General features: G+C 46.4%; 1 protein-coding gene and 2 pseudogenes across 3 annotated transcripts in view; 2 read left to right on the top strand and 1 right to left on the bottom strand.

The window, feature by feature from the left end:
* Positions 1–23,122, top strand: part of PRPS1 (phosphoribosyl pyrophosphate synthetase 1) — a 210,967-nt gene extending 187,845 nt beyond the window's left edge. For all 3 annotated transcript variants that reach the window (XM_063936976.1, XM_063936977.1, XM_063936978.1), the window contains exon 7: positions 22,549–23,122. In XM_063936976.1, the coding sequence (XP_063793046.1) occupies positions 22,549–22,641 (93 nt within the window). In that variant the 3' untranslated portion in view covers positions 22,642–23,122. The remainder of the gene's footprint in view (positions 1–22,548) is intronic.
* Positions 3,029–3,149, bottom strand: LOC134953108 (5S ribosomal RNA; annotated as a pseudogene).
* Positions 6,987–7,105, top strand: LOC134952099 (5S ribosomal RNA; annotated as a pseudogene).
* Positions 23,123–27,265: the final 4,143 nt, after the last annotated feature.

Genomic DNA, 27,265 nt, shown 5'->3' with positions numbered 1-27,265 from the left:
ATCGTAAGAAAAAGAGGAGTGAGAACAATACTCATTGTTCCGGATTGGCCAAGAAGGACTTGGTACCCGGAACTGCAAGAAATGCTCACAGAGGACCCATGGCCTCTGCCTCTCAGACAGGACCTGTTGCAACAGGGGCCCTGTCTGTTCCAAGACTTACCGCGGCTGCGTTTGACGGCATGGCGGTTGAACGACGGATCCTTGCGGAAAAAGGCATTCCGGATGAAGTTATTCCTACGCTAATAAAGGCTAGGAAGGACGTGACCGCAAAACACTATCACCGTATATGGCGAAAATATGTTGACTGATGTGAGGCCAGGAAGGCCCCTACAGAGGAATTCTAGCTGGGCCGGTTCCTGCACTTCCTACAGTCTGGAGTGACTATGGGCTTGAAGTTGGGGTCCATAAAGGTCCAGATTTCGGCCCTATCCATTTTCTTTCAAAAAGAACTGGCTTCTCTTCCTGAGGTTCAGACGTTTGTTAAGGGAGTGCTGCATATTCAGCCCCCTTTTGTGCAACCAGTGGCACCTTGGGATCTCAACGTGGTGTTGGGTTTCCTGAAATCCCACTGGTTTGAGCCACTTAAGACCGTGGAGCTAAAGTATCTCACGTGGAAGGTGGTCATGCTATTGGCCTTAGCTTCGGCTAGGCGTGTGTCAGAATTGGCGGCTTTGTCATGTAAAAGCCCCTATCTGGTTTTCCATGTGGACAGGGCAGAATTGCGGACTCGTCCACAATTTCTGCCGAAGGTGGTGTCATCTTTTCATTTGAACCAACCTATTGTGGTGCCTACGGCTACTCGTGACTTGGAGGATTCCAAGTTGCTTGATGTAGGCAGGGCTTTGAAGATTTATGTGGCCAGAACGGCTGGAGTCAGGAAAACAGACTCGCTGTTTATCCTGTATGCATCCAACAAGCTGGGTGCTCCTGCTTCAAGCAAACTATTGCTCGCTGGATCTGTAACACGATTCAGCAGGCTCATTCTGCGGCTGGATTGCCGCATCCAAAATCGATAAAAGCCCATTCCACAAGGAAGGTGGGCTCTTCTTGGGCGGCTGCCCGAGTGGTCTCGGCATTACAGCTTTGCCGAGCAGCTACTTGGTCGGGTTCAAACACACTTGCAAAATTCTACAAGTTTGATACCCTGGCTGAGGAGGACCTTGTGTTTGCCCATTCGGTGCTGCAGAGTCATCCGCACTCTCCCGCCCGTTTGGGAGCTTTGGTATAATCCCCATGGTCCTTACGGAGTCCCCAGCATCCACTAGGACGTTAGAGAAAATAAGATTTTACTCACCGGTAAATCTTTTTCTCGTAGTCCGTAGTGGATGCTGGGCGCCCGTCCCAAGTGCGGACTTTCTGCAATACGTGTATATAGTTATTGCTTAATAAAGGGTTATGTTATGTTATGTTGGCATCCGTGGTTGATGCTTTGTTGTTGTTCATACTGTTAACTGGGTATGTTATCACAAGTTATACGGTGTGATTGGTGTGGCTGGTATGAGTCTTACCCTGGATTCCAAAATCGTTTCCTTGTAATGTCAGCTCTTCCGGGCACAGTTTCCTTAACTGAGGTCTGGAGGAGGGGCATAGAGGGAGGAGCCAGTGCACACCAGTAGTACTAAATCTTTCTTAGAGTGCCCAGTCTCCTGCGGAGCCCGTCTATTCCCCATGGTCCTTACGGAATACCCAGCATCCACTACGGACTACGAGAAATAGATTTACCGGTGAGTAAAATCTTATTTTCAATTAAACTAATATTTTAATCCAGCAAACCATCAGACCATCACACCTACAGGGGCTCATGCCAATGTAGAGTAGCACTGGATCTCTCCATTCCATTAAGCACCACAGTGAAAAATGTAAAAATGTTGATACAGTAGCTGCTTGGTGATGTGACGAGTTATTTTGATTTACAGAAGTGTCCACTTACATCTAGCCTCCCTATATGCTAAATAATCCTTCTAGTCTAGTGCCAAGCGTCTTTACATGTGACTATTTCCATGTCATATTCTGTGTGCAATTGTGGCTGTATCTGCATACGAATTGGTACGTTAGTGTTATCCTAGAAATACTGTAACGTAACTTTGTATGCAGTTACTGCAGCAGACGCACAGAGAATATAGGCATGCTGCATATAATTTTAATCCGCAGAGTCTGCTTGTGCATCTAATTCGCATAGTGTTAAGAAATACACCTTTTCACCCCCCAAAAAAGATGCCCGACGCTAATGAGGTTGCACAGGTTCTGTCAGCTCACTCACGCAAGGCATCTATGTGGTGTATGGAGGCAAGATGTATGAGGACGCATTTTTAGTACACTAGCATATCTGTATGCTATTGAATCTGCATAAGAAATGCTATGATGCAGTGGATGTGGCTTTTTTTCCATGTCATGTTCACAGATATACAAGTGTTGCATTTCAAATTAGCACCCAAGCGCCCGACAGCCTTTTCAACCATCTTCTAGTGGTTTTCTTCAGGGGCTAATGAGATCCAGCTCTAAGCATCTCTTATCGCAAAAAAAGGAGCCAAATGTGCACGAACACTTTCCATGCTGTCAGTGTGCAGCTGGGCTACTCGTAAGCCCATTGGCTGTTTCACTGCAGCTGTGTAAGCAGGGTTAGGAATGTTAACAGCCGCCCCCGGATGCAGTGCTGAGAGTGAATCAGTGTTGTCAGCTAGTTAGGGTACATGGTGATCACGGAGCTTGCTGAGCTTTGAACCAAACAGTGTGCAGTAGATAGGAAGTGATGTGAGGGAAATAATTGGTAGCGATGAATATAAAAGTGAAACGCATGAAAAAGAGAAATACACAAAAAATGGAGCTCCAAGAGAAAGCGGCCAGTGTACAAGAGCTTAAACCACAGAAGGAGCGCAGTGCAAGGAGACACTGTCCCTGATATATCCAGAAAGTCAGTGGACATAAAGCAATGGGAGAACAATACCAAAGCATAACATAGCAATGTATAACACTCTTGTTGCTGAATAAGGTTAGCAGCACCAGGTCACGTCACCCATGTAAAAAACGAGCATTACAGCACCTGCTATTCTGAGGGGGTCTCCCATCCAGGTACTGGCCAGGCCCAACACTGCTTAGCTTCCAAGATCAGACACAATTTTGGGCATTTCCAGTGTGGTATGGCTGTATTGAAGTCATATTCAAAGGGGAGCTAAATGACCATAATCCAAAATATTACAGCAGCAATAAGCACACAGGTGCCCAAATCGACAAAAGTTTGAGTGCATAGCAAGTATGTAAGCCGATCACAGGCCACAAAGTGCATTACAGTACCTGGTATTCCCAGTGGGTCTCCCATACTGGTACTGGCCAAGCCCAACACTGCTTAGCTCCAATGATCATTCCTGGGCATTTCAAGTGTGGTATGGCTGTAATGCTGTCATTTCAATAGGACAGTCTGATGCATGAGTGTGAAACAATCACAACAATAGTAAGCACACAGCAGTGCCCATTCAGTCAAAAGGACACACGGCGGTGTCAGTCAACATATATCCACGTCATCAATAACCACAGTGTAAATAAAGATGCAAACCTATCGCTCACAGAGTGGAGGTGACAAACGGCGGTGTCGCAATAATCTTAGAGCATGCAGAAGTTGATATACATGATTAAATGGCTATGGTGGTATAAAAGTCAGCAGAATTAAGATCAAGCAAACAATGGTATGACCCAAAAAAGTGTGTATTACAAGCAACAACCCAGTCTGAAGTCCTCATTGAGTTCATCAGGGGCCAGACATTTGAGTCTGTAGATCCATTGAAGTTCTCTTTGGATCAGCATTTTATTCCTGTCTCCTCCCCTTTGGAGTGGCAGGATATGGTCAATGATACAACATTTCAGTTGGTTAATTGTATGTTTGGCTGTTTAGAAAAGTCTCGCTACTGGTAAATTTGTTAGGTCTCTCAATTCTGTGGAGATATTGATACTCTCTTTAATGGATGAACGGTGTTGACTTAGTCTTTGTTTGAGCATCCTACTTGTCTTTCCAACGTACAGTAAATTGCACAGACAAATTAATACATACACCACAAATTTGCTATTACAGTCAAGACGGTGCTTAATGGTGTATTTTCTCCTATTTGATCCTTCGGGTTGATGAAATGGTTACCTAGCAATAAGAATTGGCAGTTGGAGCATCTGGTATATTTATACACTTCTGGTTACCAACCAGGAAGTGTTTTTCTTCAGGTTTCTTTTTGAGTAATCCGTGACTACCAGGAGGTCCTTAAGGTTTGGTCCTCGCTTATAGGCAAATCTTGGTTTGTCAGCTCCAACTGCCAACTCTTATTCTTATCTTTTCTTTGCCTAAAAAGAGTCGCTGAGAGCTGGATCTCTTTAGCCCTCGAGGAAAACCACTTGAAGGTGGTTGAAACGGCTGACGGGCGCTGCCGCTGCTACATGGATACTGTTTGAAATGTGAACTGATGTTTTTGGAATAAACACTCTGCTAAACGTGAGTGCTGGACTTTGTGCTTTTTCCATAAAGTGTGTGTATATGTATGTATGTGTGTGTGTGTGTGTGTGTGTGTGTATGTATGTGTGTGTGTATATATATATATATATATATATATATATATATATATATATATATATATATATATATTAATATATATTATATGTATGTATATAAATATGTATATATATAATCTCCATACAGTGTAACGCCGGCACTCTGGATGCCCCCATGGCTTGCTTACTCTGGTGCCCTCCATCTGGGTTTGGCAACCCCCATATGTAGATCAAAAATGAGGCGGCACTCAGAGATTTGTTGAAAAGCAAACGTGTGTATTCAAATCATCACATCTATATATATATATATATATATATATATATATATATATATATATATATATATATATATATATATATATATATCTCAATAGTAGATACAGATAGATTTGTGTGTGTCCGTCCACAGGATAACAATGGGATATGATGGAGCGACAGCGGATTGGCACCAAACGATCACAAGCTTTCAGTCCTCCCGGGATGCAACGGGCTCGTCCATATATCCCCGCCCACTGGCTCAGGCAAATCAGTTTTTTGTTTGGTGCGGCAGGAGCCGGACGATGGTCACAGGGCTGCTGTTCTTTGGCAGCCCTAAGCTTTAGTAATTTTATTTTTATAGTCTTACTATGTTTTCTGAGTGATCTTTCCTAACAGCGTCTTACACGCATATTGGAAAGAGTCGCTCCAACAACTCTCCTCCAGGTCGCAACAACGCTTTCCCGCGGTACAAGTGCTGTCTCGACGGGCGTCTGTGTCGGATATACTAGCAGGTCCAGCAGACGTGATCAGGCTGTGGCTGGAGCACGGGGAGAAGGTAAGGCATCGGTTCCACTTAGAAGGGGAGTACGGACACAGCCGCACTGTATTGGGAGGAGACTACCAAACAGTAGTTGGCGTGCTGCCACCACGGGTGCTCCAGCGCTAGGCCTTAGGGATCATAAGGCACCAGGATTAGTATGAGGCTGCGATCCTTAGGGTTGATGTCAGCGGTGGGGAGTCGGACACTCTCCTGATCGCCCCTCCCCCAGTTCATGACCAGTTTCCACGAGTCTCACGCCATGAACTGATTGCTTCACTTCCGTCTCAGACACTACCATGAGGGGTCTCGGTCGCCGCATGGGCCGCTGTGTCTGTGTACACTAAGCGTTACAGCGAGGAGACCGGGTCGCAGACCGGTACGTCTGCATGCACAATGCGTTCACTGAGCGTCTGTGTTCACTGAAAGTTCCCGGAGCGGCAGTGTACACTAGTAGCGTCTGGATACACTCAGCGTTCGCTAACGTATTGATCGATCCTGGAATTGAGGTAAGTCTCCCTGTATCCCACTCTACTGAGTACGGGTTATACAGCATTAAAATTTGATCTACTTTTGTTAGTATGAATAGTTAACTTTAGTGCCTATTTGATATGAGTCTGTGTACATTACTGTGGTTTTCTCCGCAATGCGTCTGAATACGTTAAAGATCTGTATAGAACAGAAATCGGTAATATACTTTGAGATGTGTTTGTAGTTGATAATATGCTCATATGACTAATATATAACATGTGACTGACTGCTAGTGTGATTGCTGACCTAATATAAATGATTACACACACAATGCAGGTGCATGGGTAGGGTCACACATGATATCACTTTAGGAAAAAGTGGTTACAGTCACAAATTGTGTAGTACACCGTGAAAGTGCTGATTATCATGTCTAAGAGCGGCAAAGTGACGAGGGTACATTTACAGTAACACTAACACTCATATTGTTTTTGCAAAAACTGTAATATCTTCTATGATCTGGTACAAGATGGTTTTTGTGTAAAATGGTTGCGGTTTAGCATAATACTTCCCTGATCTACATCAAGTATAGATAGACCCATTGGGGCAATGTTTGCACAGACCTTGTCCAGTTTAGGTGAAAAGTTAATTCTTACACTATTAACCCATGCAGCTCACTACTTGCGGTATATCCCCAACAGCTTCTCCAATAAAGCTGATGAACCGAAGGTAAATAAATCAACTTCACAGACTACACGTGATGATTATCAGATGATGAAAGCTCTATATACTCTACTTCAGCATACGAAGAACAGGTAAAAGGTATCCGCTAAATGAATAAGCTGAATAAATGAGAGCAAAAAAGGCTAGTCTGTCAATAAAGGCAGCAGAGCCTGGGGTAAAAATAAGGCATCTGTGTTTAAATGTCCCAAAGGGCCTCTTCACGAGGGCAGAATTCAGGGAAAAGGTTTGGGTTACACCCAATAAAATACTATACCCGGTAAATGGGATTCCAATATCTTTTTCCAGCCGGGGACTGTTTAAAATAGGAAGTGCCTCCCTAAATAGATATGCATGTCTTTGATAGTGCAAAAATCTATATGGCCTCTGCCGTCAAAAGAGGAATGGTTTTAAAAAAAGACCATATTCCCTTTGTCTGGGGCAGTCATAAGTCCAGCCATGACTTCACCTTGCAATCTACGGCTACACCACACTGGATAGGCCCAATCTCAATAGATCTTGGAAGCTAAGCAGTGTTGGGCCTGGTTAGTTCTTGGAGGGGAAACCACCTTGAAATACCAGGTGCTGTAGGTACATTGGGCTGAGGTACTGGAAGACCGGTTTTCAGCGCCTGCAAGTGAGCAAGAATCCCATAGAGCTCATATGGACACTAATGTTCTAGGGCATCAGCAATAACAATAGCTGTTCGAGAGCAGTTTGGTTCACATACATGGAAAGCTGATTCAGAATCTAAGAAGGTTCTGGAAACTTTGCCTTGGCTGGAAGTTTCTGTTTGGGAAGGAGTTAAGTTATTCTGGAGTCAGAAACAGACTCTAAGAAGGTCACGTTTCCTTCCACATATAACCCCAAACCTAGGGGTCCGGTTTCAGCCTTGTTGGTAATAAAGGAACGTAACAGCCTCAATACAATAAGTTTGGTAAGGCAAAAAAGCGAAGGCAACCAGAGGGCCAGCTTCCAAACCAGAGGATAAGCCATCAGCATGATGGTGCGGACCTCCGTCTGGGGGACTCCAAAATAAGGGGCAGACTTCTTCAATTTGCATAGATCTGGTAGCAGTCTACAAACAGATTCGTGGGTGCAAGAAGCGGTATCTCTTGGTTATACTTTCCTTTCTAGAACCATCCTCCTCAAAGGTTCTTCTGTTTCAGCACGTCTCGGGTAAAGGTGTAGGCGAGGGATTTGCATGAAGCAATTCAGAAAGTGTTTTTGTCAGGAATAGTCATTCCAGTAACCCATGCACAATGGGGGGGGGGGGGGGGGTTTATTCCCACCTGGGTCAAAAACGATCCCTCGCCCCATTCTCAATTTCAAAAAGTTCAAACAGATATATTTGGGAACCACGGTTCACATGGAGACATGGCACTCCATAGTTTGGTGGGGAGCCAGTACAATACATGGTATTCCTGGATAAGTCAGGAATCTTGCCTTCAGGCTCCTATAGCACTGTCCATCAGTGTTATCTCAAGGTTTACCATCCTTCAGCAACTTTTCAGTTTTAGGCTTTACCCTTTGGGTTAGCCACAGCCCCAGAGTATTTACCAAAATGATTATGGCAATTTATCTCCGGTAGCAGGGGATAAGAAAATTGCCATACCTTGACCACCTTCTTATCCTGGCACAAATACAGGAAAGGTTTCTGTGCCATCTAAAACACACAATAACTTGTCTGCAGAGGCACGGGTGGTTCATAAATTGGCAAAACTCATCTCTGGTTCCGTAACATGACTCGCGGTGGGGCTGTACTGAATTCAAGTCTGTAGAAAATAGTTACCTCGGAACAAGATATCCAAGGTAAAGGTAGGAGAGTTGTTACATAGTCAAACAATATCAATTCACGCAGCAATGCGAATGAAGGGGTTGATAATGTCAACAATAGACATGGTAGAGTGGGCACAATTCCACTCAAGACCTCTCCAGCATTTGTTTCCGTCTACAGCTGCATCACACTGGATATGCCCAATCTCATTTGATGTTGGAAGTTAAGCAGTTAAATTCTATGAGAGTAGACCACCTGTGAATACCAGGTGGTGTAGGTGGGCCAGGTGGACAATACACAAACAAGTACATGGTACTGGCAGAAAAAGTTAGTCAGTAGCCTGGGGGCTACATACATTCCATCTAGATCAGAGGACACCTTTTTGGATATCAGGTTGGGAGTTCCTGACAACAAATGCCAGTCGTCAGGGCTGTGGGGGCCATTGTCCGGAAGATTATGATTCTGGGGACTATGGACCACAGAAGAAAGCACTCGGGCCATATACTGGGTCCTGATTCATGCACGAGACACTCCTAAAGGAAAATCGGTCCAAATACGCAAGGACAAGGAAATGGTAGTAGTGTACCTCAACTTTCAGAGAGGAACACGCAGCTAAACAGCAAGGAAGGAGGCAAATCACATACTAAAGTGTGCAGAATTCCATCTTCCAGCCTTGTCCGCAGGGTTCGGTCCGGGAGTCCTAAACTGAAGAGCAGTTTTCTCAGTCGACACGCCATTCAGGTAAGCGAATGGGCGTTGCACCCTAAAGTCGTTTCAGACACGGGTAGACAAGTGGGGTTGGCCAGAGATAGATCTCATGGAATCCCATCTGAACAGCAAAGAGCCATAATCGGGTCAAGAACAAAGAATCAGGGAGTGATCTTTGTGGACGTCTTTGTAATGGGAATTTCTCTAACGTCCTAAGTGGATGCTGGGGACTCCGTCAGGACCATGGGGTTTAGCGGCTCCGCAGGAGACAGGGCACAATAATAAAAGCTTTAGGATCAGGTGGTGTGCACTGGCTCCTCCCCCTATGACCCTCCTCCAAGCCTCAGTTAGATCTTTGTGCCCGGCCGAGAAGGGTGCAATCTAGGTGGCTCTCCTGAGCTGCTTAGAATAAAAGTTTAAGTTAGGTTTTTTATTTTCAGTGAGTCCTGCTGGCAACAGGCTCACTGCTACGAGGGACTTAGGGGAGAGAAGTAAACTCACCTGCGTGCAGGATGGATTTGCTTCTTAGGCTACTGGACACCATTAGCTCCAGAGGGAGTCGGAACACAGGTCTCACCCTGGGGTTCGTCCCGGAGCCGTGCCGCCGACCCCCCTTGCAGATGCCGAAGTTGAAGAGGTCCAGAGGTCCAGAAACAGGCGGCAGAAGACTTTCAGTCTTCATAAGGTAGCGCACAGCACTGCAGCTGTGCGCCATTGTTGTCAGCACACTTCATACCAGCGGTCACTGAGGGTGCAGGGCGCTGGGGGGGGCGCCCTGGGCAGCAATGTATTATACCTTTTTTTATGGCTAAAATACATCACATATAGCCCTTGAGGCTATATGGATGTATTTAACCCCTGCCAGATCTCACAAACTCCGGGAGAAGAGCCCGCCGTTTTAGGGGGCGGGGCCTATTCTCCTCAGCACACAGCGCCATTTTCCTGCTCAGCTCTGCTGTGAGGAAGGCTCCCAGGCTCTCCCCTGCACTGCACTACAGAAACAGGGTTAAATCAGAGAGGGGGGGCACTTATTTGGCGATATGATTACATATGTGAAAATGCTATAAGGGAAAACACTTGTATAAGGGGTTGTCCCTGTATAATTATAGCGTTTTTGGTGTGTGCTGGCAAACTCTCCCTCTGTCTCCCCAAAGGGCTAGTGGGGTCCTGTCCTCTATCAGAGCATTCCCTGTGTGTGTGCTGTGTGTCGGTACGTGTGTGTCGACATGTAGGAGGACGATGTTGGTGAGGAGGCGGAGCAAATTGCCTGTATTGGTGATGTCACTCTCTAGGGAGTCGACACCGGAATGGATGGCTTATTTAGGAATTACGTGATAATGTCAACACGATGCAAGGTCGGTTGACGACATGAGACGGCCGGCAAACAAATTAGTACCTGTCCAGGCGTCTCAGACACCGTCAGGGGCTTGTAAAAACGCCCATTTACCTCAGTTGGTCGACACAGACACGGACACTGACTTCAGTGTCGACGGTGAAGAAACAAACGTATTTTCCTTTAGGGCCACACGTTACATGTTAAGGGCAATGAAGGAGGTGTTACATATTTCTGATACTACGAGTACCACAAATAAGGGTATTATGTAGGGTGGGAATAATCTACTTGTAGTTTTTCCTGAATCAGATAAATTAAAGTGTGTGATGATACGTGGGTTTCCTCCGATAGAAAATTATTGGAGGTATACCCTTTCCCGCCAGAAGTGAGGGCGAGTTGGGAAACACACCTTAGAGTGGATAAGGCGCTCACACGCTTATAAGAACAAGTGGCGTTACCGTCTCCAGATACGGCCGCCCTCAAAGAGCCAGCTGATAGGAAGCTGAAAAATATCCTAAAAAGTATATACACACATACTGGTGTTATACTACGACCAGCAATCGCCTCAGCCTGAATGTGCAGCGCTGGGGGGGCTTGGTCGGATTTCCTGACTGAAAATATTGATACCCTTGACAGGAACAATATTTTATTGACTATAGAGCATTTTAAGGATGCATTTCTATATATGCGAGATGCGCATTCTGGCATCAAGAGTAGATGTGATGTCCATATCTGCCAGACGATGTTTATAGACATGACAGTGGTCAGGTGATGCAGATTCCAGACGGCACATGGAAGTATTGCCGTATAAAGGGGCGGTCCATCGGACCTGGTGGCCATGGCAACAGCTGGAAAATCCACTTTTGTTACCCCAAGTCACATCTCAGCAGAAAAGGACAGTCTTTTCAGTCTCAGTCCTTTCGTACCCATAAAGGCAGGCGGGCAAAAGGCCAGTCATATCTGCCCAGGGTTAGAGGAAAGGGAAGAAGACTGCAGCAGGCAGCCCATTCCCAGGAACAGAAGTCCTCCACAGCTTCTGCCAAGTCCGCAGCATGACGCTGGGGCCATACAAGCGGTCTGAGGTGCGGTGGGGGGGTCATCTCAAGAGTTTCAGCACGCAGTGGACTCACTCGCAAGTGGACTCCTGGATCCTACACGTAGTATCCCAGGTGTACATTGGAAATTCGAGACGTCTTACCCTCACAAGTTCCTGAAGTCTGCTTTACCAACGTCTCCCTCCGACAGGGAGGCAGTATTGGGAAAAAATTCACAGGCTGTATTCCTAGCAGGTGATAATCAAAGTACCCCTCCTACAACAAGGGAAGGGGTATTATTCCACACTATATTGTGGTACTGAAGCCAAACGGCTCGGTGAGATCTAAAAGATTTGAACAATTACATACAAGGGTTCAAATCAAGATGGAGTCACTCAGAGCAGTGATAGCGAACCAGGACGATATGGTGTCACTGGATATCAGAGACGCTTACCTACATGTCCAAATTTTGCCCTTCTCACCAAGGGTATCTCAGGTTCGTGGTACAGAACTGTCACTATCAGTTCAGACGCTGCCGTTTGGATTGTCCACGGCACCCCGGGTCTTTACCATGGTAATGGCCGAAATGATGATTCTTCCTAAAAGAAATATGGACGCTTTCCTGATAAGGGCAAGGTCCAGAGAACAGTTGGCGGTCGGAGTAGCACTATCTCAAGTAGTTCTACGACAGCACGTGTGGATTCTAAATATTCCAAAATCGCAGCTTTTCTCTATCGTCCTAGTGGATGCTGGGGTTCCTGAAAGGACCATGGGGAATAGCGGCTCCGCAGGAGACAGGGCACAAAAAGTAAAGCTTTAGGATCAGGTGGTGTGCACTGGCTCCTCCCCCTATGACCCTCCTCCAAGCCTCAGTTAGATTTTTGTGCCCGGCCGAGAAGGGTGCAATCTAGGTGGCTCTCCTAAAGAGCTGCTTAGAAAAGTTTAGCTTAGGTTTTTTATTTTACAGTGAGTCCTGCTGGCAACAGGATCACTGCAACGAGGGACTTAGGGGAGAAGAAGTGAACTCACCTGCGTGCAGGATGGATTGGCTTCTTGGCTACTGGACATTAGCTCCAGAGGGACGATCACAGGTACAGCCTGGATGGTCACCGGAGCCTCGCCGCCGGCCCCCTTGCAGATGCTGAAACGAGAAGAGGTCCAGAATCGGCGGCAGAAGACTCCTCAGTCTTCTTAAGGTAGCGCACAGCACTGCAGCTGTGCGCCATTTTCCTCTCAGCACACTTCACACGGCAGTCACTGAGGGTGCAGGGCGCTGGGAGGGGGGCGCCCTGGGAGGCAAATGAAAACCTTTTTTGGCTAAAAATACCTCACATATAGCCTCCGGGGGCTATATGGAGATATTTAACCCCTGCCAGAATCCGTTAAGAGCGGGAGACGAGGCCGCCGAAAAAGGGGCGGGGCCTATCTCCTCAGCACACAGCGCCATTTTCCCTCACAGAAAGGCTGGAGGGAAGGCTCCCAGGCTCTCCCCTGCACTGCACTACAGAAACAGGGTTAAAACAGAGAGGGGGGGGCACTAATTTGGCGTTAGAAATATATAAAAAAGATGCTATAAGGGAAAACACTTATATAAGGTTGTCCCTATATAATTATAGCGTTTTTGGTGTGTGCTGGCAAACTCTCCCTCTGTCTCTCCAAAGGGCTAGTAGGTCCTGTCCTCTATCAGAGCATTCCCTGTGTGTGTGCTGTGTGTCGGTACGTGTGTGTCGACATGTATGAGGACGATGTTGGTGAGGAGGCGGAGCAATTGCCTGTAATGGTGATGTCACTCTCTAGGGAGTCGACACCGGAATGGATGGCTTATTTAGGGAATTACGTGATAATGTCAACACGCGCCAAGGTCGGTTGACGACATGAGACGGCCAACAAACAATTAGTACCGGTCCAGACGTCTCAAAAACACCGTCAGGGGTTTTAAAACGCCCGTTTACTTTAGTCGGTCGACACAGACACAGACAGGGACACTGAATCCAGTGTCGACGGTGAATAAACAAACGTATTCCTTATTAGGGCCACACGTTAAGGGCAATGAAGGAGGTGTTACATATTTCTGATACTACAAGTACCACAAAAGAGGGTATTATGTGGGATGTGAAAAAACTACCGTAGTTTTTCCTGAATCAGATAAATTAAATGAAGTGTGTGATGATGCGTGGGTTCCCCCCGATAGAAAATATGGGCGGTATACCCTTTCCCGCCAGAAGTTAGGGGGCGTTGGGAAACACCCCTTAGGGTGGATAAGGCGCTCACACGCTTATCAGAACAAGTGGCGGTACCGTCTATAGATAGGGCCGTCCTCAAGGAGCCAGCTGACAGGAGGCTGGAAAAATATCATAAAAAGTATACACACATACTGGTGTTATACTGCGACCAGCGATCGCCTCAGCCTGGATGTGCAGAGCTGGGGTGGCTTGGTCGGATTCCCTGACTAAAAATATTGATACCCTTGACAGGGACAGTATTTTATTGACTATAGAGCATTTAAAGGATGTATTTCTATATATGCGAGATGCACAGAGGGATATTTGCACTCTGGCATCAAGAGTAAGTGCGATGTCCATATCTGCCAGAAGAGGTTTATGGACACGACAGTGGTCAGGTGATGCAGATTCCAAACGGCACAAAGGTGTATTGCCGTATAAAGGAAGAGGAGTTATTTGGGGTCGGTCCATCGGACCTGGTGGCCACGGCAACTGCTGGAAAATCCACCGTTTTTACCCTAAGTCACATCTCTACAGAAAAAGACACCGTCTTTTCAGCTTCAGTCCTTTCGTCCCTATAAGAGTCATATCTGCCCAGGGATAGAGGAAAGGGAAGAAGACTGCAGCAGGCAGCCCATTCCCAGGAACAGAAGCGTTCCACCGCTTCTGACAAGCTCTCAGCATGACGCTGAGACCGTACAGGACCCCTGGATCCTACAAGTAGTATCCCAGGGGTACAGTTTGGAATGTCGAGACGTTTCCCCTGCGCAGGCTCCTGAAGTCTGCTTTACCAAGGTCTCCCTCCGACAAGGAGGCAGTATGGGAAAAAATTCACGAGCTGTATTCCCAGCAGGTGATAATTAAATTACCCCTCCTACAACAAGAAAAGGGGGTATTATTCCACACTATATTGTGGTACTGAAGCCAGAAGGCTAGGTGAGACCTATTCTAAATCTAAAAAAATTTGAACACTTACAAAGGTTCAAATCAAGATGGAGTCACTCAGAGCAGTGATAACGAACCGGGAAGAAGGGGACTATCTGGTGTCCCGAGACATCAGGGATGCTTACCTCCATGTCCCAAATTTGCCCTTATCACTAAGGGTACCTCAGGTTCGTGGTACAGAGCTGTCACTATCAGTTTCAGACGATGCCGTTTGGATTGTCTACGGCACCCCGGGTCTTTACCAAGGTAATGGCCGAAATGATGGTTCTTCTTCGAAGAAAAGGCGTCTTAATTATCCCTTACTTGGACGATCTCCTGATAAGGGCAAAGTCCAGGGAACAGTTGGAGGTCGGAGTAGCACTATCTCGGATACTGTTACAACAGCAGGGGTGGATTCTAAATATTCCAAAATCGCAGCTGATCCCGACAACAAGTCTCCTGTGCTTAGGGATGATTCTGGACACAGTCCAGAAAAAGGTGTTTCTCCCGGAAGAGAAAGCCAGGGAGTTATCCGAGCTAGTCAGGAACCTCCTAAAATCAGTGCATCATTGCACAAGGGCCATGGTAAAAAAATGGTGACTTCCTTCGAAGCAATTCCAGTCGGCAGATTTCATGCAAGAACTTTTCAGTGGGATCTGCTGGACAAATGGTCCGGATCGCATCTTCAGATGCATCAGCGGATAACCCTATATCCAAGGACAAGGGTGTCTCTCCTGTGGTGGTTACAGAGTGCTCATCTTCTAGAGGGCCGCAGATTCGGCATTCAGTTTTGGATGTTGGTGACCACGGAGGCCAGCCCGAGAGGCTGGGGAGCAGTCACACAAGGAAAAAATTTCCAGGGAGTGTGATCAAGTCTGGAGATTTTTCTCCACATAAATATAGCGAAGGGTAAATTTATAATGCTCTAAGCTTAGCAAGACCTCTGCTTCAAGGTCAGCCGGTATTGATCCAGTGGGATAAAACATCACGGCAGTCGCCCACGTAAATAGACAGGGCGGCACAAGAAGCAGGAGGGCAGTGGCAAAAACTGCAAGGACTTTTCGCTGGGCGGAAAATCATGTGATAGCACTGTCAGCAGTGTTTCATTCCGGGAATGGAAACTGGGAAGCAGACTTCCTCAGTAGGCACGACCTCCACCCGGCAGAGTGGGAACTTCATGGGGAAGTTTTCCACATAATTGTAAACCGTTGGGAATTACCAAAGGTGGACATGATGGCGTCCCGTCTGAACAAAAAACGGGACAGGTATTGCGCCAGGTTAAGAGACCCTCAGGCAATAGCTGTGGACGTTCTGGTAACACCGTGGGTGTACCAGTCGGTGTATGTGTTCCATCCTCTGCTTTTCATACCTAAGGTACTGAGAATTATAAGACGTAGAGGAGTAAGAACTATACTCATGGCTCCGGATTGGCCAAGAAGGACTTGGTACCCGGAACTTCAAGAGATGCTCACAGAGGACTTATGGCCTCTGCCGCTAAGAAGGGACTTGTTTCAGCAAGTACCATGTCTGTTCCAAGACTTACCGCAGCTGCGTTTGACGGCATGGCGGTGGAACGCCGGATCCTAAGGGAAAAGGCATTCAGGAAGAGGTCATTCCTACCCTGGTCAAAGCCAGAAAGGAGGTGACCGCACAACATTATCACCACATGTGGCGAAAATATGTTGCGTGGTGTGAGGCCAGGAAGGCCCCACGAAGAAATTTCAACTCTGTCGATTCCTGCATTTCTTGCAAACAGGAGTGTCTATGGGCCTCAAATTGGGGTCCATTAAGGTTCAAATTTCGGCCCTGTCGATTTTTCTTCCAGAAAGAATTGGCTTCAGTTCCTGAAGTCCAGAAGTTTGTCAAGGGAGTATTGCATATACAACCCCCTTTTGTGCCTCCAGTGGCACTGTGGGATCTCAACGTAGTTCTGGGATTCCTCAAAACACATTGGTTTAAAACCAGTCAAATCTGTGGATTTGAAGCATCTCACATGAAAAGTGAACATGCTCTTGGACCTGGCCTGGACCAGGCGAGTGTCAAATTGGTGGTTTTTTTTTTTTCTCTCAAAAAAGCCCATATCTGTTTGTCCATTCGGACAGGGCAGAGCTGCGGACTCGTCCCCAGTTCTCTCCCTAAGGTGGTGTCAGTGTTTCACCTGAACCAGCTTATTGTGGTGTCTTGCGCCTACTAGGGACTTGGAGGACTCCAAGTTGCTAGATGTGGTCAGGGCCCTGAAAATATAGGTTCCAGGACGGCTGGAGTCAGGAAAACTGACTTGCTGTTATCCTGTATGCACCCAACAAACTGGGTGCTCTTGCTTTTAAGCAGACTTTTGCTAGTTGGATGTGTAATACAATTCAGCTTGCACATTCTGTGGCAGGCCTGCCACAGCCAAAATATGTAAATGCCCATTCCACAAGGAAGGTGGGCTCATCTTGGGCGGCTGCCCGGGGGGTCTCGGCTTTACAACTTTGCCGAGCGGCTATTTAGTCAGGGGCAAACACGTTTGTAAAATCCTACAAATTTGATACCCTGGCTAAGGAGGACCTGGAGTTCTCTCATTCGGTGCTGCAGAGTCATCCGCACTCTCCCGCCCGTTTGGGAGCTTTGGTATAATCCCCATGGTCCTTTCAGGAACCCCAGCATCCACTAGGACGATAGAGAAAATAAGAATTTACTTACCGATAATTCTATTTCTCGGAGTCCGTAGTGGATGCTGGGCGCCCATCCCAAGTGCGGATTATCTGCATTACTTGTACATAGTTACAAAAATCGGGTTATTATTGTTGTGAGCCATCTTTTCAGAGGCTCCGCTGTTATCATACTGTTAACTGGGTTCAGATCACAGGTTGTACAGTGTGATTGGTGTGGCTGGTATGAGTCTTACCCGGGATTCATAAATCCTTCCTTATTGTGTACGCTCGTCCGGGCACAGTACCTAACTGAGGCTTGGAGGAGGGTCATAGGGGGAGGAGCCAGTGCACACCACCTGATCCTAAAGCTTTACTTTTTGTGCCCTGTCTCCTGCGGAGCCGCTATTCCCCATGGTCCTTTCAGGAACCCCAGCATCCACTACGGACTCCGAGAAATAGAATTATCGGTAAGTAAATTCTTATTTTTCCGACGACACGTCTAATGTTTCCTAGGAATGATTCTGGACACAGTCCAGAAAAGGATGTTTTCTCCCGGAGAAGGCGGCCAGGGAGTTATCCGAGCTAGTCAGGAACCTCCTAAAACCAGGAAAAGTATCAGTGCATCATTGCACAAGGGGTCCTGTGAAAAATGGTGGTTTCTTACAAAGCGATCCCATTCGGTAGATTTCACGCAAGAACTTTTCAGTGGAATCTGCTGGGAAAATGGTCCGGATCGCATCTTCAGATGCATCAGCGGATAACCCTGTCTCCAAGGACAAGGGTGTTTTCTTCTGCGGTGGCTGCAGAGTGCTCATCTATGAAAGGGCCGCAGATTCGACATTCAGGACTGGGTCCTGGTGACCACGGATGCCAGCCTGTGACTACACAAGGAAAAAATTTCCAGGGAGTGTGATCAAGTCTGGAGACTTCTCTCCACATAAATATACTGGAGCTAAGGGAAATTTACAAGGCTCTAAGCTTAGCAAGACCTCTGCTTCAAGGTCAGCCGGTATTGATCCAGTGGGACAACATCACGGCAGTCGCCCACGTAAACAGACAGGGCGGCACATGAAGCAGGAGGGAAATGGCAGAAACTGCAAGGATTCTTCGCTGGCCGAAAAATCATGTGATAACACTCTCAGCAGTGTTAATTCCGGGAGTGGAAAACTGGGAAGCAGACTTCCTCAGCAGGCATAACCTCCACCCGGGAGAGTGGGGACTTCAGCGGTAAGTCTTCCACATGATTGTAAACCGTTGGGAAAAACCAAAGGTGGACATGTTGGCGTCTCGCCTGAACAAAAAACTAGACAAATATTGCGCCAGGTCAAGGGACCCTCAGGCAATAGCGGTGGACGCTCTGGTAACACTGTGGGTGTACCAGTCAGGGTATGTGTTCCCTCCTATGCATCTCATACCAAAAGTACTGAGAATCATAAGAAGGAGATGAGTAAGAACGATACTCGTGGTTCCGGATGGGTCAAGAAGGACTTGGTACCCGGAACTTCAAGAGATGCTCACGGAAGAACCGTGGCCTCTACCTTTAAGAAAGGACCTGCTCCAGCAGGGGCCTTGTCTGTTCCAAGACTTAACCGCGGCTGCGTTTGACGGCATGGCAGTTGAACGCCGGATCCTGAAAGGGCATTCCAGATGAAGTCATCCCTACCCTGGTCGAAGCCAGGAAGGATGTAACCGCAAAACATTTTCACCGCATTTGGCGAAAATATGTTGCATGGTGTGAGGCCAAGAAGGTCCCTACAGAGGAATTCCAACTGGGTCGTTCCTACATTTCCTGAAAACAGGACTGTCTATGGGCCTAAAATTAGGGTCCATTAAGGTTCAAATTTCGACCCTGTCGAATTTCTTCCAGAAAGAACTGGCTTCAGTGCCTGAAGTTCAGACGTTTGTAAAAGGGGTACTGCATATACAGCCTCCTTTTGTGCCCCCAGTGGCACCTTGGGATCTCAATGTTGTTTTGAGTTTCCTAAAGTCACATTGGTTTGATCCACTCACCACTGTGGAATTAAAATATTTCACATGGAAGGTGAAGATTCTATTAGCCCTGGCTTCAGCCAGGCGTGTGTCAGAATGGGCGGCTTTATCATATAAAAGCCCTTACTTAATTTTTCATTCTGACAGGGCAGAATTGAGGACTCGTCCTCAATTTCTCCTTAAGGTGTTTTCTGTTTTTCACATGAACCAACCTATTGTGGTACCTGCGGCTACTAGGGACTTGGAGGACTCCAAGTTACTTGACGTTGTCAGGGCCCTGAAAATATATGTTTCCAGGACGACTGGAGTCAGAAAATCTGACTCGCTGTTTAGTCTGTATGCACCCAACAAGATGGGTGTTCCTGCTTCTAAACAGACGATTGCTCGCTGGATTTGTAGTACAATTCAGCTTGCACATTCTGTGGCAGGCTTGCCACAGCCAAAATCAGTAAAAGCCCATTCCACAAGGAAGTGGGCTCATCTTGGGCGGCTGCCCGAGGGGTCTCGGCTTTACAACTTTGCCGAGCTGCTACTTGGTCAGGGGCACACCCTGACTGAGGAGGACCTGGAGTTCTCTCATTCGGTGCTGCAGAGTCATCCGCACTCTCCCGCCCGTTTGGGAGCTTTGGTATAATCCCCATGGTCCTGACGGAGTCCCCAGCATCCACTTAGGACGTTAGAGAAAATAAGAATTTACTTACCGATAATTCTATTTCTCGTAGTCCGTAGTGGATGCTGGGCGCCCATCCCAAGTGCGGATTGTCTGCAATACTTGTACATAGTTATTGTTACAAAAATCGGGTTATTCTTGTTGTGAGCCATCTTTTCAGAGGCTCCTTCGTTGTTATCATACTGTTAACTGGGTTCAGATCACAGGTTGTACGGTGTGATTGGTGTGGCTGGTATGAGTCTTACCCGGGATTCAATATCCTTCCTTATTATGCACGCTCGTCCGGGCACAGTATCCTAACTGAGGCTTGGAGGAGGGTCATAGGGGGAGGAGCCAGTGCACACCACCTGATCCTAAAGCTTTTATTATTGTGCCCTGTCTCCTGCGGAGCCGCTAAACCCCATGGTCCTGACGGAGTCCCCAGCATCCACTACGGACTACGAGAAATAGAATTATCGGTAAGTAAATTCTTATTTTAATTTCACTAATGTGTTTTCTCAAATCATCCTGCTAACCAGGATAGTGAGGAAAATAAAACAAAGATTCCGGGATTCTAATAAGCCCCGGGCTTGGCATGGATCCGCAAAGATGTCGAATACCTTTTCTGTTTCCTCTACGCCCAGACAGGCAGGGTCCTTGTTATCACAGATATCTGGATCGACTGTCTTGACGCCGTGGCTCTTGAAATTTATATCCTAAGAGTATTCTCACAGATGTTCAGAGCAAGGAAAACTTCCTTGGCTCGTATTTATCACCAAATATAGCAAGCCTATATTCATTGGTGCAATGGAAAAAATATGGACCCAAAATCTTTCAGAGTTTCCAGGGTTCTAGCATTCCTTCAGGCAGGAATGGATAGCGGTTTAAGGGTGGCTTCCTTGGGAATACAAGTGTCAGCATTGACTATATGGTTCCGAAAGAAAATTGCCAAATTGCAGGATGTGGGCACTTTTCCCAAGGAATGCTGCGCATTCAACCTCCTTTTGTTCCTAATACAGTGCCTGGGGACTTAAGTCTAGTCCTCAAAGCCCTTCAAGTTGCTCTGTTTAAACCACTAAATAAAGTGGATTTTAAATGGTTGACAACTAAAGTTCTCTTTCTGCTGACTATGGCATTAGCTAGAAGAGTGTCAGATTTAGGAGCACTGTTATGTTAATCTCCTTTTCTGATGTTTATCCAGATAAAGTAGTTCTCAGAATTAGGTCTGGGTATCTTCCTAAGGTGTGGTCTATATACCACCTTACTGAAAATATTGTAGTCCCGGTTTTTTAGGAATCGTGATTTTTCTGTGGGAGATGTGCCGCTGGACGTAGTCTGGGCATTAAGGATCTACATGGAGCGTACCAGTGCCATCAGACTGATTCTCTCTTCATCCTCTGCGGATTTCACAAGTTCTCTTACCTAATCTGGAGCGTCCCCACCACTAAAAATTGCTTTGGGAAGTTCCATTGTTATCCTGTGGATAACCTGTGGACCCTGCCGGAGAAATATACGTTATGGTAAGAACTTACCGTTGATAACTGTATTTCTCCTATGTCCACAGGTTTTCACAGGGATCCCACCCTGATGCCCCTGATATGAGGATCTTTTATACTCGCTAAACTCTTCCCTCTTGCATGGAAGGGTGTGCATGTGTGGTGTTCTCGCCTGAATAGGGTTCTACATAATGCTCCTTCCTAAATGCTTTGGAATACAACTGATTTGCCTGAGCCAGTGGGTGGGGATATATGGACGAGCCCGTTGCATCCTGGGAGGGCTGAAAGCTTATGACCGATTGGTGCCAATCCGCTGTCGCTCCATCCTATCCCATTGTTATCCTGTGGAAACCTGTGGACATAGGAGAAATACCGTTATCAACGGAAAGTTTTTAGCATGACGTATATTTTGGAATAAACCTTCTGCTAAACGTGAGTGCTGGACTTTGTGCTTTTTCCATAAAGTGTATGTATGTATGTATGTATGTATGTATGTATGTATGTAATTCTATTCCAGGGAGTCTTTTGAGTACTCCTGATTGCCTACTTTATAGATGAGAAACCAGTCTCAGCGGAGATTAAATGATTTTGGATCTGGTGCGCTCTGTAAATGGTCCACTTAATGAATTGAACTATTATGTTTTTGGTTTTGGTTTTTTACTGGCCCTACTGTTCATATTATATTTTTGCTCTTTAAGTGCTTGTATGCACTTGGGCCCATATTTATACATGTGCTATGGTATAATAACTGTCATGAGCTGATATTGCTTGACTGCAGTTGTAGTGTCACAAGTGTTTTAACTACATTTTAGCCTTTTCACATTGCTAGCCACAAACCAAGGGTGCTGGTCCTTCTCCATATTGCCCTAGGACTCAGGACTCATTAACACAATGCAGAGTCATCTGGGCTCTTACACAATGTACAGTAAAGTCAGATGTTTCCAGTCAAGATTTACCATTCAGTTTGGCAGGTTTGTAGATCACCATACTTATTGCCTGTGGTTATGTATTAATTTTCCACCCTCCCTTCATGGTTTGAAGGTGAAAGCTACTAGCAAGGCAAGAAACTCCCTTTTAATTTATCTATTTAATGTCTAGGTATTTCAAGAAAACTTAACTTTGTATTTGCCTAATGTAAAATTATCATATATACTCTTTTATTAGCAATGGAGGTGTTGCAGACAAACTGTTCCGGTAATGCACAGACTTTGTCTGTGTTTTAAGTCTGTTATCTTACTTTTTTTTTTTTTTTTTTTGCTTTCTCATCAGGTCATCGATATCTCTATGATCTTAGCTGAAGCCATTCGCCGAACACACAATGGGGAGTCTGTTTCTTATCTGTTCAGCCATGTTCCTTTATAGCACCTAATAACTAGAAAATGTTGCCAAGCATTGTGACTGACATATTTTGTTATGTATTTGTAATGGTCTGCTTTGAGCCTTTCATCATTTTTCACTCCTCATTGGCTAGGATTTCCCACCTTTTCGTAAGAGAAGTGGGAGTGGTACTAAGTTTGCTGAAGGACCCCATCGTTTAACTGCAGTGGATTCAGGAAGTACGAAGAGTCCTCCATAACTTTATATGTGTTTTAATGAACTTGGTGGTAATTTCTGCATAGTCAGTTATCTCCGGTTTAGTCATTGGATATCTTTTATGTTTGAATTAATTTTTTCCCTTTTAAATAAAGCAGGCCACTTCTCAATGATGGATGATCTTACAGTGTATTGCACTGCTTTTAAGGTTAAATATAGTTAAACTGTAAAGCAAACTCTGTAACTGAATAGGTTAAACCAACGCTGTCCTAGTGAAAGATGTTGATCAATAAACTTTTTGGCTTACCTCCCCCTGCCTCCCACAAAAGTTATTGTGATATTAATATTATGTAGTTTGTATGGATTATGTAGTTTGTATGGATACATAAAGACTATATTAACGTTTTTAACTTCCATAACAGATACTTGTTAAATACCCTTCACACAATTATTTTATGAATTCTTTTCCATAAACTTTCGTCACTAAATAACTAATTGATGTATTTTCATGGAAAAGGTATATTTCAGTAAAATGTCTTATTCAGAGATAGTATGGATTTGTGAAAGAGAGATCATGTCAAACAAACTTATTAGGCTTTTATGAAACAGCGCGAACCTAGATCAGGGTAAGGAGGTGGATGTAATCTTTTTAGACTTTGCTAAAGCTCTCAACACAGTACCGCACATTAGACTTATCTATAAGTTATAATAACTGGGGCTAGGAAGCACAATATACACTTGGGTTAGATATTGGTTAGATAATAGGGAGCAGCGAGTTCTGGTAAATGGAACTTTTTTGAATTTGACTGAAGTACTAAGTGGCGTGCGACAAGTGTCTGTACTTGGACCACTATTGTTCAACATTTTCATAAATGATCTAGCAGTAGGTCTAGAGACCATGGTGTAAATTTCTCTAACGTCCTAAGTGGATGCTGGGGACTCCGTAAGGACCATGGGGATTAGCGGCTCCGCAGGAGACTGGGCACAACTATAAAGAAAGCTTTTAGACTACTGGTGTGCACTGGCTCCTCCCACTAAGATCCTCCTCCAGACCTCAGTTAGATTCTTGTGCCCGGCCGAGCTGGATGCACACTAGGGGCTCTCCTGAGCACCTAGAAAGAAAGTATATTTAGGTTTTTTATTTTCAGTGAGATCTGCTGGCAACAGACTCACTGCAGCGAGGGACTAAGGGGAGAAGAAGCGAACCTACCTAACAGGTGGTAGTTTGGGCTTCTTAGGCTACTGGACACCATTAGCTCCAGAGGGATCGACCGCAGGACCCGACCTTGGTGTTCGTTCCCGGAGCCGCGCCGCCGTCCCCCTTACAGAGCCAGAAGCACGAAGAAGGTCCGGAAAATCGGCGGCAGAAGACTTCGGTCTTCACCAAGGTAGCGCACAGCACTGCAGCTGTGCGCCATTGCTCCTCATGTACACCTCATACTTCGGTCACTGATGGGTGCAGGGCGCCCTGAGGGCAATAAATAACACCTTGGCTGGCAAAATATACATCATATATAGTCCCAGAGGCTATATAGATGTAAAATTACCCCTGCCAGTATCACAGAAAAAGCGGGAGAAAGTCCGCCGAAAAGGGGGCGGGGCTTCTTCCTCAGCACACTGGCGCCATTTTTCCCTCACAGTTCCGCTGGAAGGAAGCTCCCTGGCTCTCCCCTGCAGTCTGAGAATACTACAGAAGGGTAAAAAAGAGGGGGGGCACTAAATTTAGGCGCAGTATAGATATATATATATGTAATATATATAAAAAAGCAGCTATAGGGAAAACACTCATTGATAGTGGGATCCCAGTGTTTATATAGCGCTCTGGTGTGTGCTGGCATACTCGCTCTCTGTCTCCCCAAAGGGCTTTGTGGGGTCCTGTCCTCTGTCAGAGCATTCCCTGTGTGTTTGCGGTGTGTCGGTACGGCTGTGTCGACATGTTTGATGAGGAGGCTTATGTGGAGGCGGAGCAGATGCCTGTAAATGTGATGTCACCCCCTGCAGGGTCGACACCTGAGTGGATGGTGCTGTGGAAGGAATTACGTGATAGTGTCGACTCCTTACATAAAAGGTTTGACGACATACCTAATGTGGGACAGCCGGCTTCTCAGCCTGTGCCTGCCCAGGCGTCTCAAAAACCATCAGGGGCTCTAAAACGCCCGCTACCTCAGATGGTTGACACAGATGTCGACACGGATACTGACTCCAGTGTCGACGACGAAGAGACTAATGTAACTTCCAGTAGGGCCACACGTTACATGATTGAGGCAATGAAAAATGTGTTGCACATTTCTGATGTTACCCCCGGTATCACAAAAAAGGGTATAATGTTTGGAGAGAAAAAACTACCAGTAGCTTTTCCTCCATCTGAAGAGTTAAACGAAGTGTGTGAAGAAGCGTGGGCTTCCCCTGATAAAAAGATGGTAATTTCTAAGAGGTTACTAATGGCGTACCCTTTCCCGCCAGAGGATAGGTCACGCTGGGAAACATCCCCTAGGGTGGATAAAGCGCTCACACGCTTGTCAAAGAAGGTGGCACTAACGTCTCCGGATACGGCCGCCCTGAAGGAATCTGCTGATAGAAAGCAGGAGGCTATCCTGAAATCTATATATACACACACAGGTGTGATACTGAGACCGGCTATAGCTTCAGCCTGGATGTGCAGCGCTGCTGCTGCGTGGTCAGATTCCCTGTCAGAAAATATAGATACCCTAGACAGGGACACTATTTTGCAGAACGTAGAGCATATAAAAGACGCACTTTTATACATGAGGGATGCACAGAGGGATATTTGCCGGCTGGCATCCAAAATTAGTGCAATGTCCATTTCTGCCAGGAGAGGGTTATGGACTCTGCAGTGGACAGGTGATGCAGATTCCAAACGACACATGGAAGTTCTGCCTTATAAGGGTGAGGAATTGTTCGGGGATGGTCTCTCGGACCTCGTTTCCACAGCAACAGCTGGAAAGTCTACATTTTTGCCCCATGTTCCCTCACAACCAAAGAAAGCACCGTATTATCAGGTACAGTCCTTTCGGCCCAATAGGGGCAAGCGGGTTAAAGGCGCGTCCTTGCTGCCCAGAGGTAGAGGGAAAAAGCTGCAGCATACAGCCAGTTCCCAGGAGCAAAAGTCCTCCCCCGCTTCCTCTAAGTCCACAGCATGACGCTGGGGCTTCACAGGCACAGCCAAGTACTGTGGGGGCCCGTCTCAAGCATTTCAGCAATCAGTGGGCTCGCTCACGGGTGGATCCCTGGATCCTTCAAATAGTATCTCAGGGGTACAAACTGGAATTCGAGACGTCTCCCCCCCTGCCGTTTCCTCAAATCTGCCTTGCCAACCACTCCCTCAGGCAGGGAGGCAGTGTTACAGGCAATTCAAAAGCTGTATTCACAACAAGTGATAGTAAAGGTGCCCCTACTTCAACAAGGAATGGGTTACTATTCCACAATGTTTGTGGTACCGAAACCGGACGGTTCGGTGAGACCCATTTTAAATTTGAAATCCTTGAACACATATATCAAAAAATGCAAGTTCAAGATGGAATCGCTCAGGGCGGTTATTGCAAGCCTGGACGAAGGAGATTACATGGTATCGCTGGACATCAAGGATGCTTACCTACATGTCCCCATTTACCATCCTCACCAGGAGTACCTCAGGTTTGTGGTACAAGATTGTTCCAGACGTTGCCGTTCGGTCTCTCCACGGCTCCGAGGGTCTTTACCAAGGTAATGGCGGAAATGATGATACTCCTTCGAAGGAAGGGAGTTTTAATTATCCCATACTTGGACGATCTCCTGATAAAGGCGAGGTCCAGAGAGCAGTTGTTGGTAGGGGTAGCACTATCTCGGGAAGTGCTACAACAGCACGGCTGGATTCTAAACATTCCAAAGTCACAGCTGGTCCCTACGACACGCCTGCTGTTCCTAGGGATGGTTCTGGACACAGAACAGAGAAAAGTGTTTCTCCCGGAGGAGAAGGCCAAGGAGCTGTCATCTCTAGTCAGAGACCTCCTAAAACCAAAACAGGTGTCGGTGCATCACTGCACGCGGATCCTGGGAAAAATGGTAGCTTCCTACGAAGCGATTCCATTCGGCAGGTTTCATGCAAGAACCTTTCAGTGGGACCTGTTGGACAAGTGGTCCAGATCGCATCTTCAGATGCATCGTCTGATAACCCTGTCTCCAAGGACAAGGGTGTCTCTGCTGTGGTGGCTGCAGAGTGCTCATCTTCAAGAGGGCCGCAGATTCGGCATACAGGACTGGGTCCTGGTGACCACGGATGCCAGCCTTCGAGGCTGGGGAGCAGTCACACAGGGAAGAAACTTCCAAGGACTATGGTCAGGTCAGGAGACTTCCCTGCACATAAATATTCTGGAACTAAGGGCCATTTACAATGCCCTAAGTCAGGCAAAACCCCTGCTCCAAAACCAGCCGGTACTGATCCAGTCAGACAACA

The sequence above is a fragment of the Pseudophryne corroboree genome, chromosome 8, assembly GCF_028390025.1.
Source record: "Pseudophryne corroboree isolate aPseCor3 chromosome 8, aPseCor3.hap2, whole genome shotgun sequence".
Taxonomy (NCBI): Eukaryota; Metazoa; Chordata; class Amphibia; order Anura; family Myobatrachidae; genus Pseudophryne; species Pseudophryne corroboree.
The sequence above is the reverse complement of the archived record's forward strand: the minus strand, read 5'-3'. Positions and strand labels throughout refer to the sequence as shown.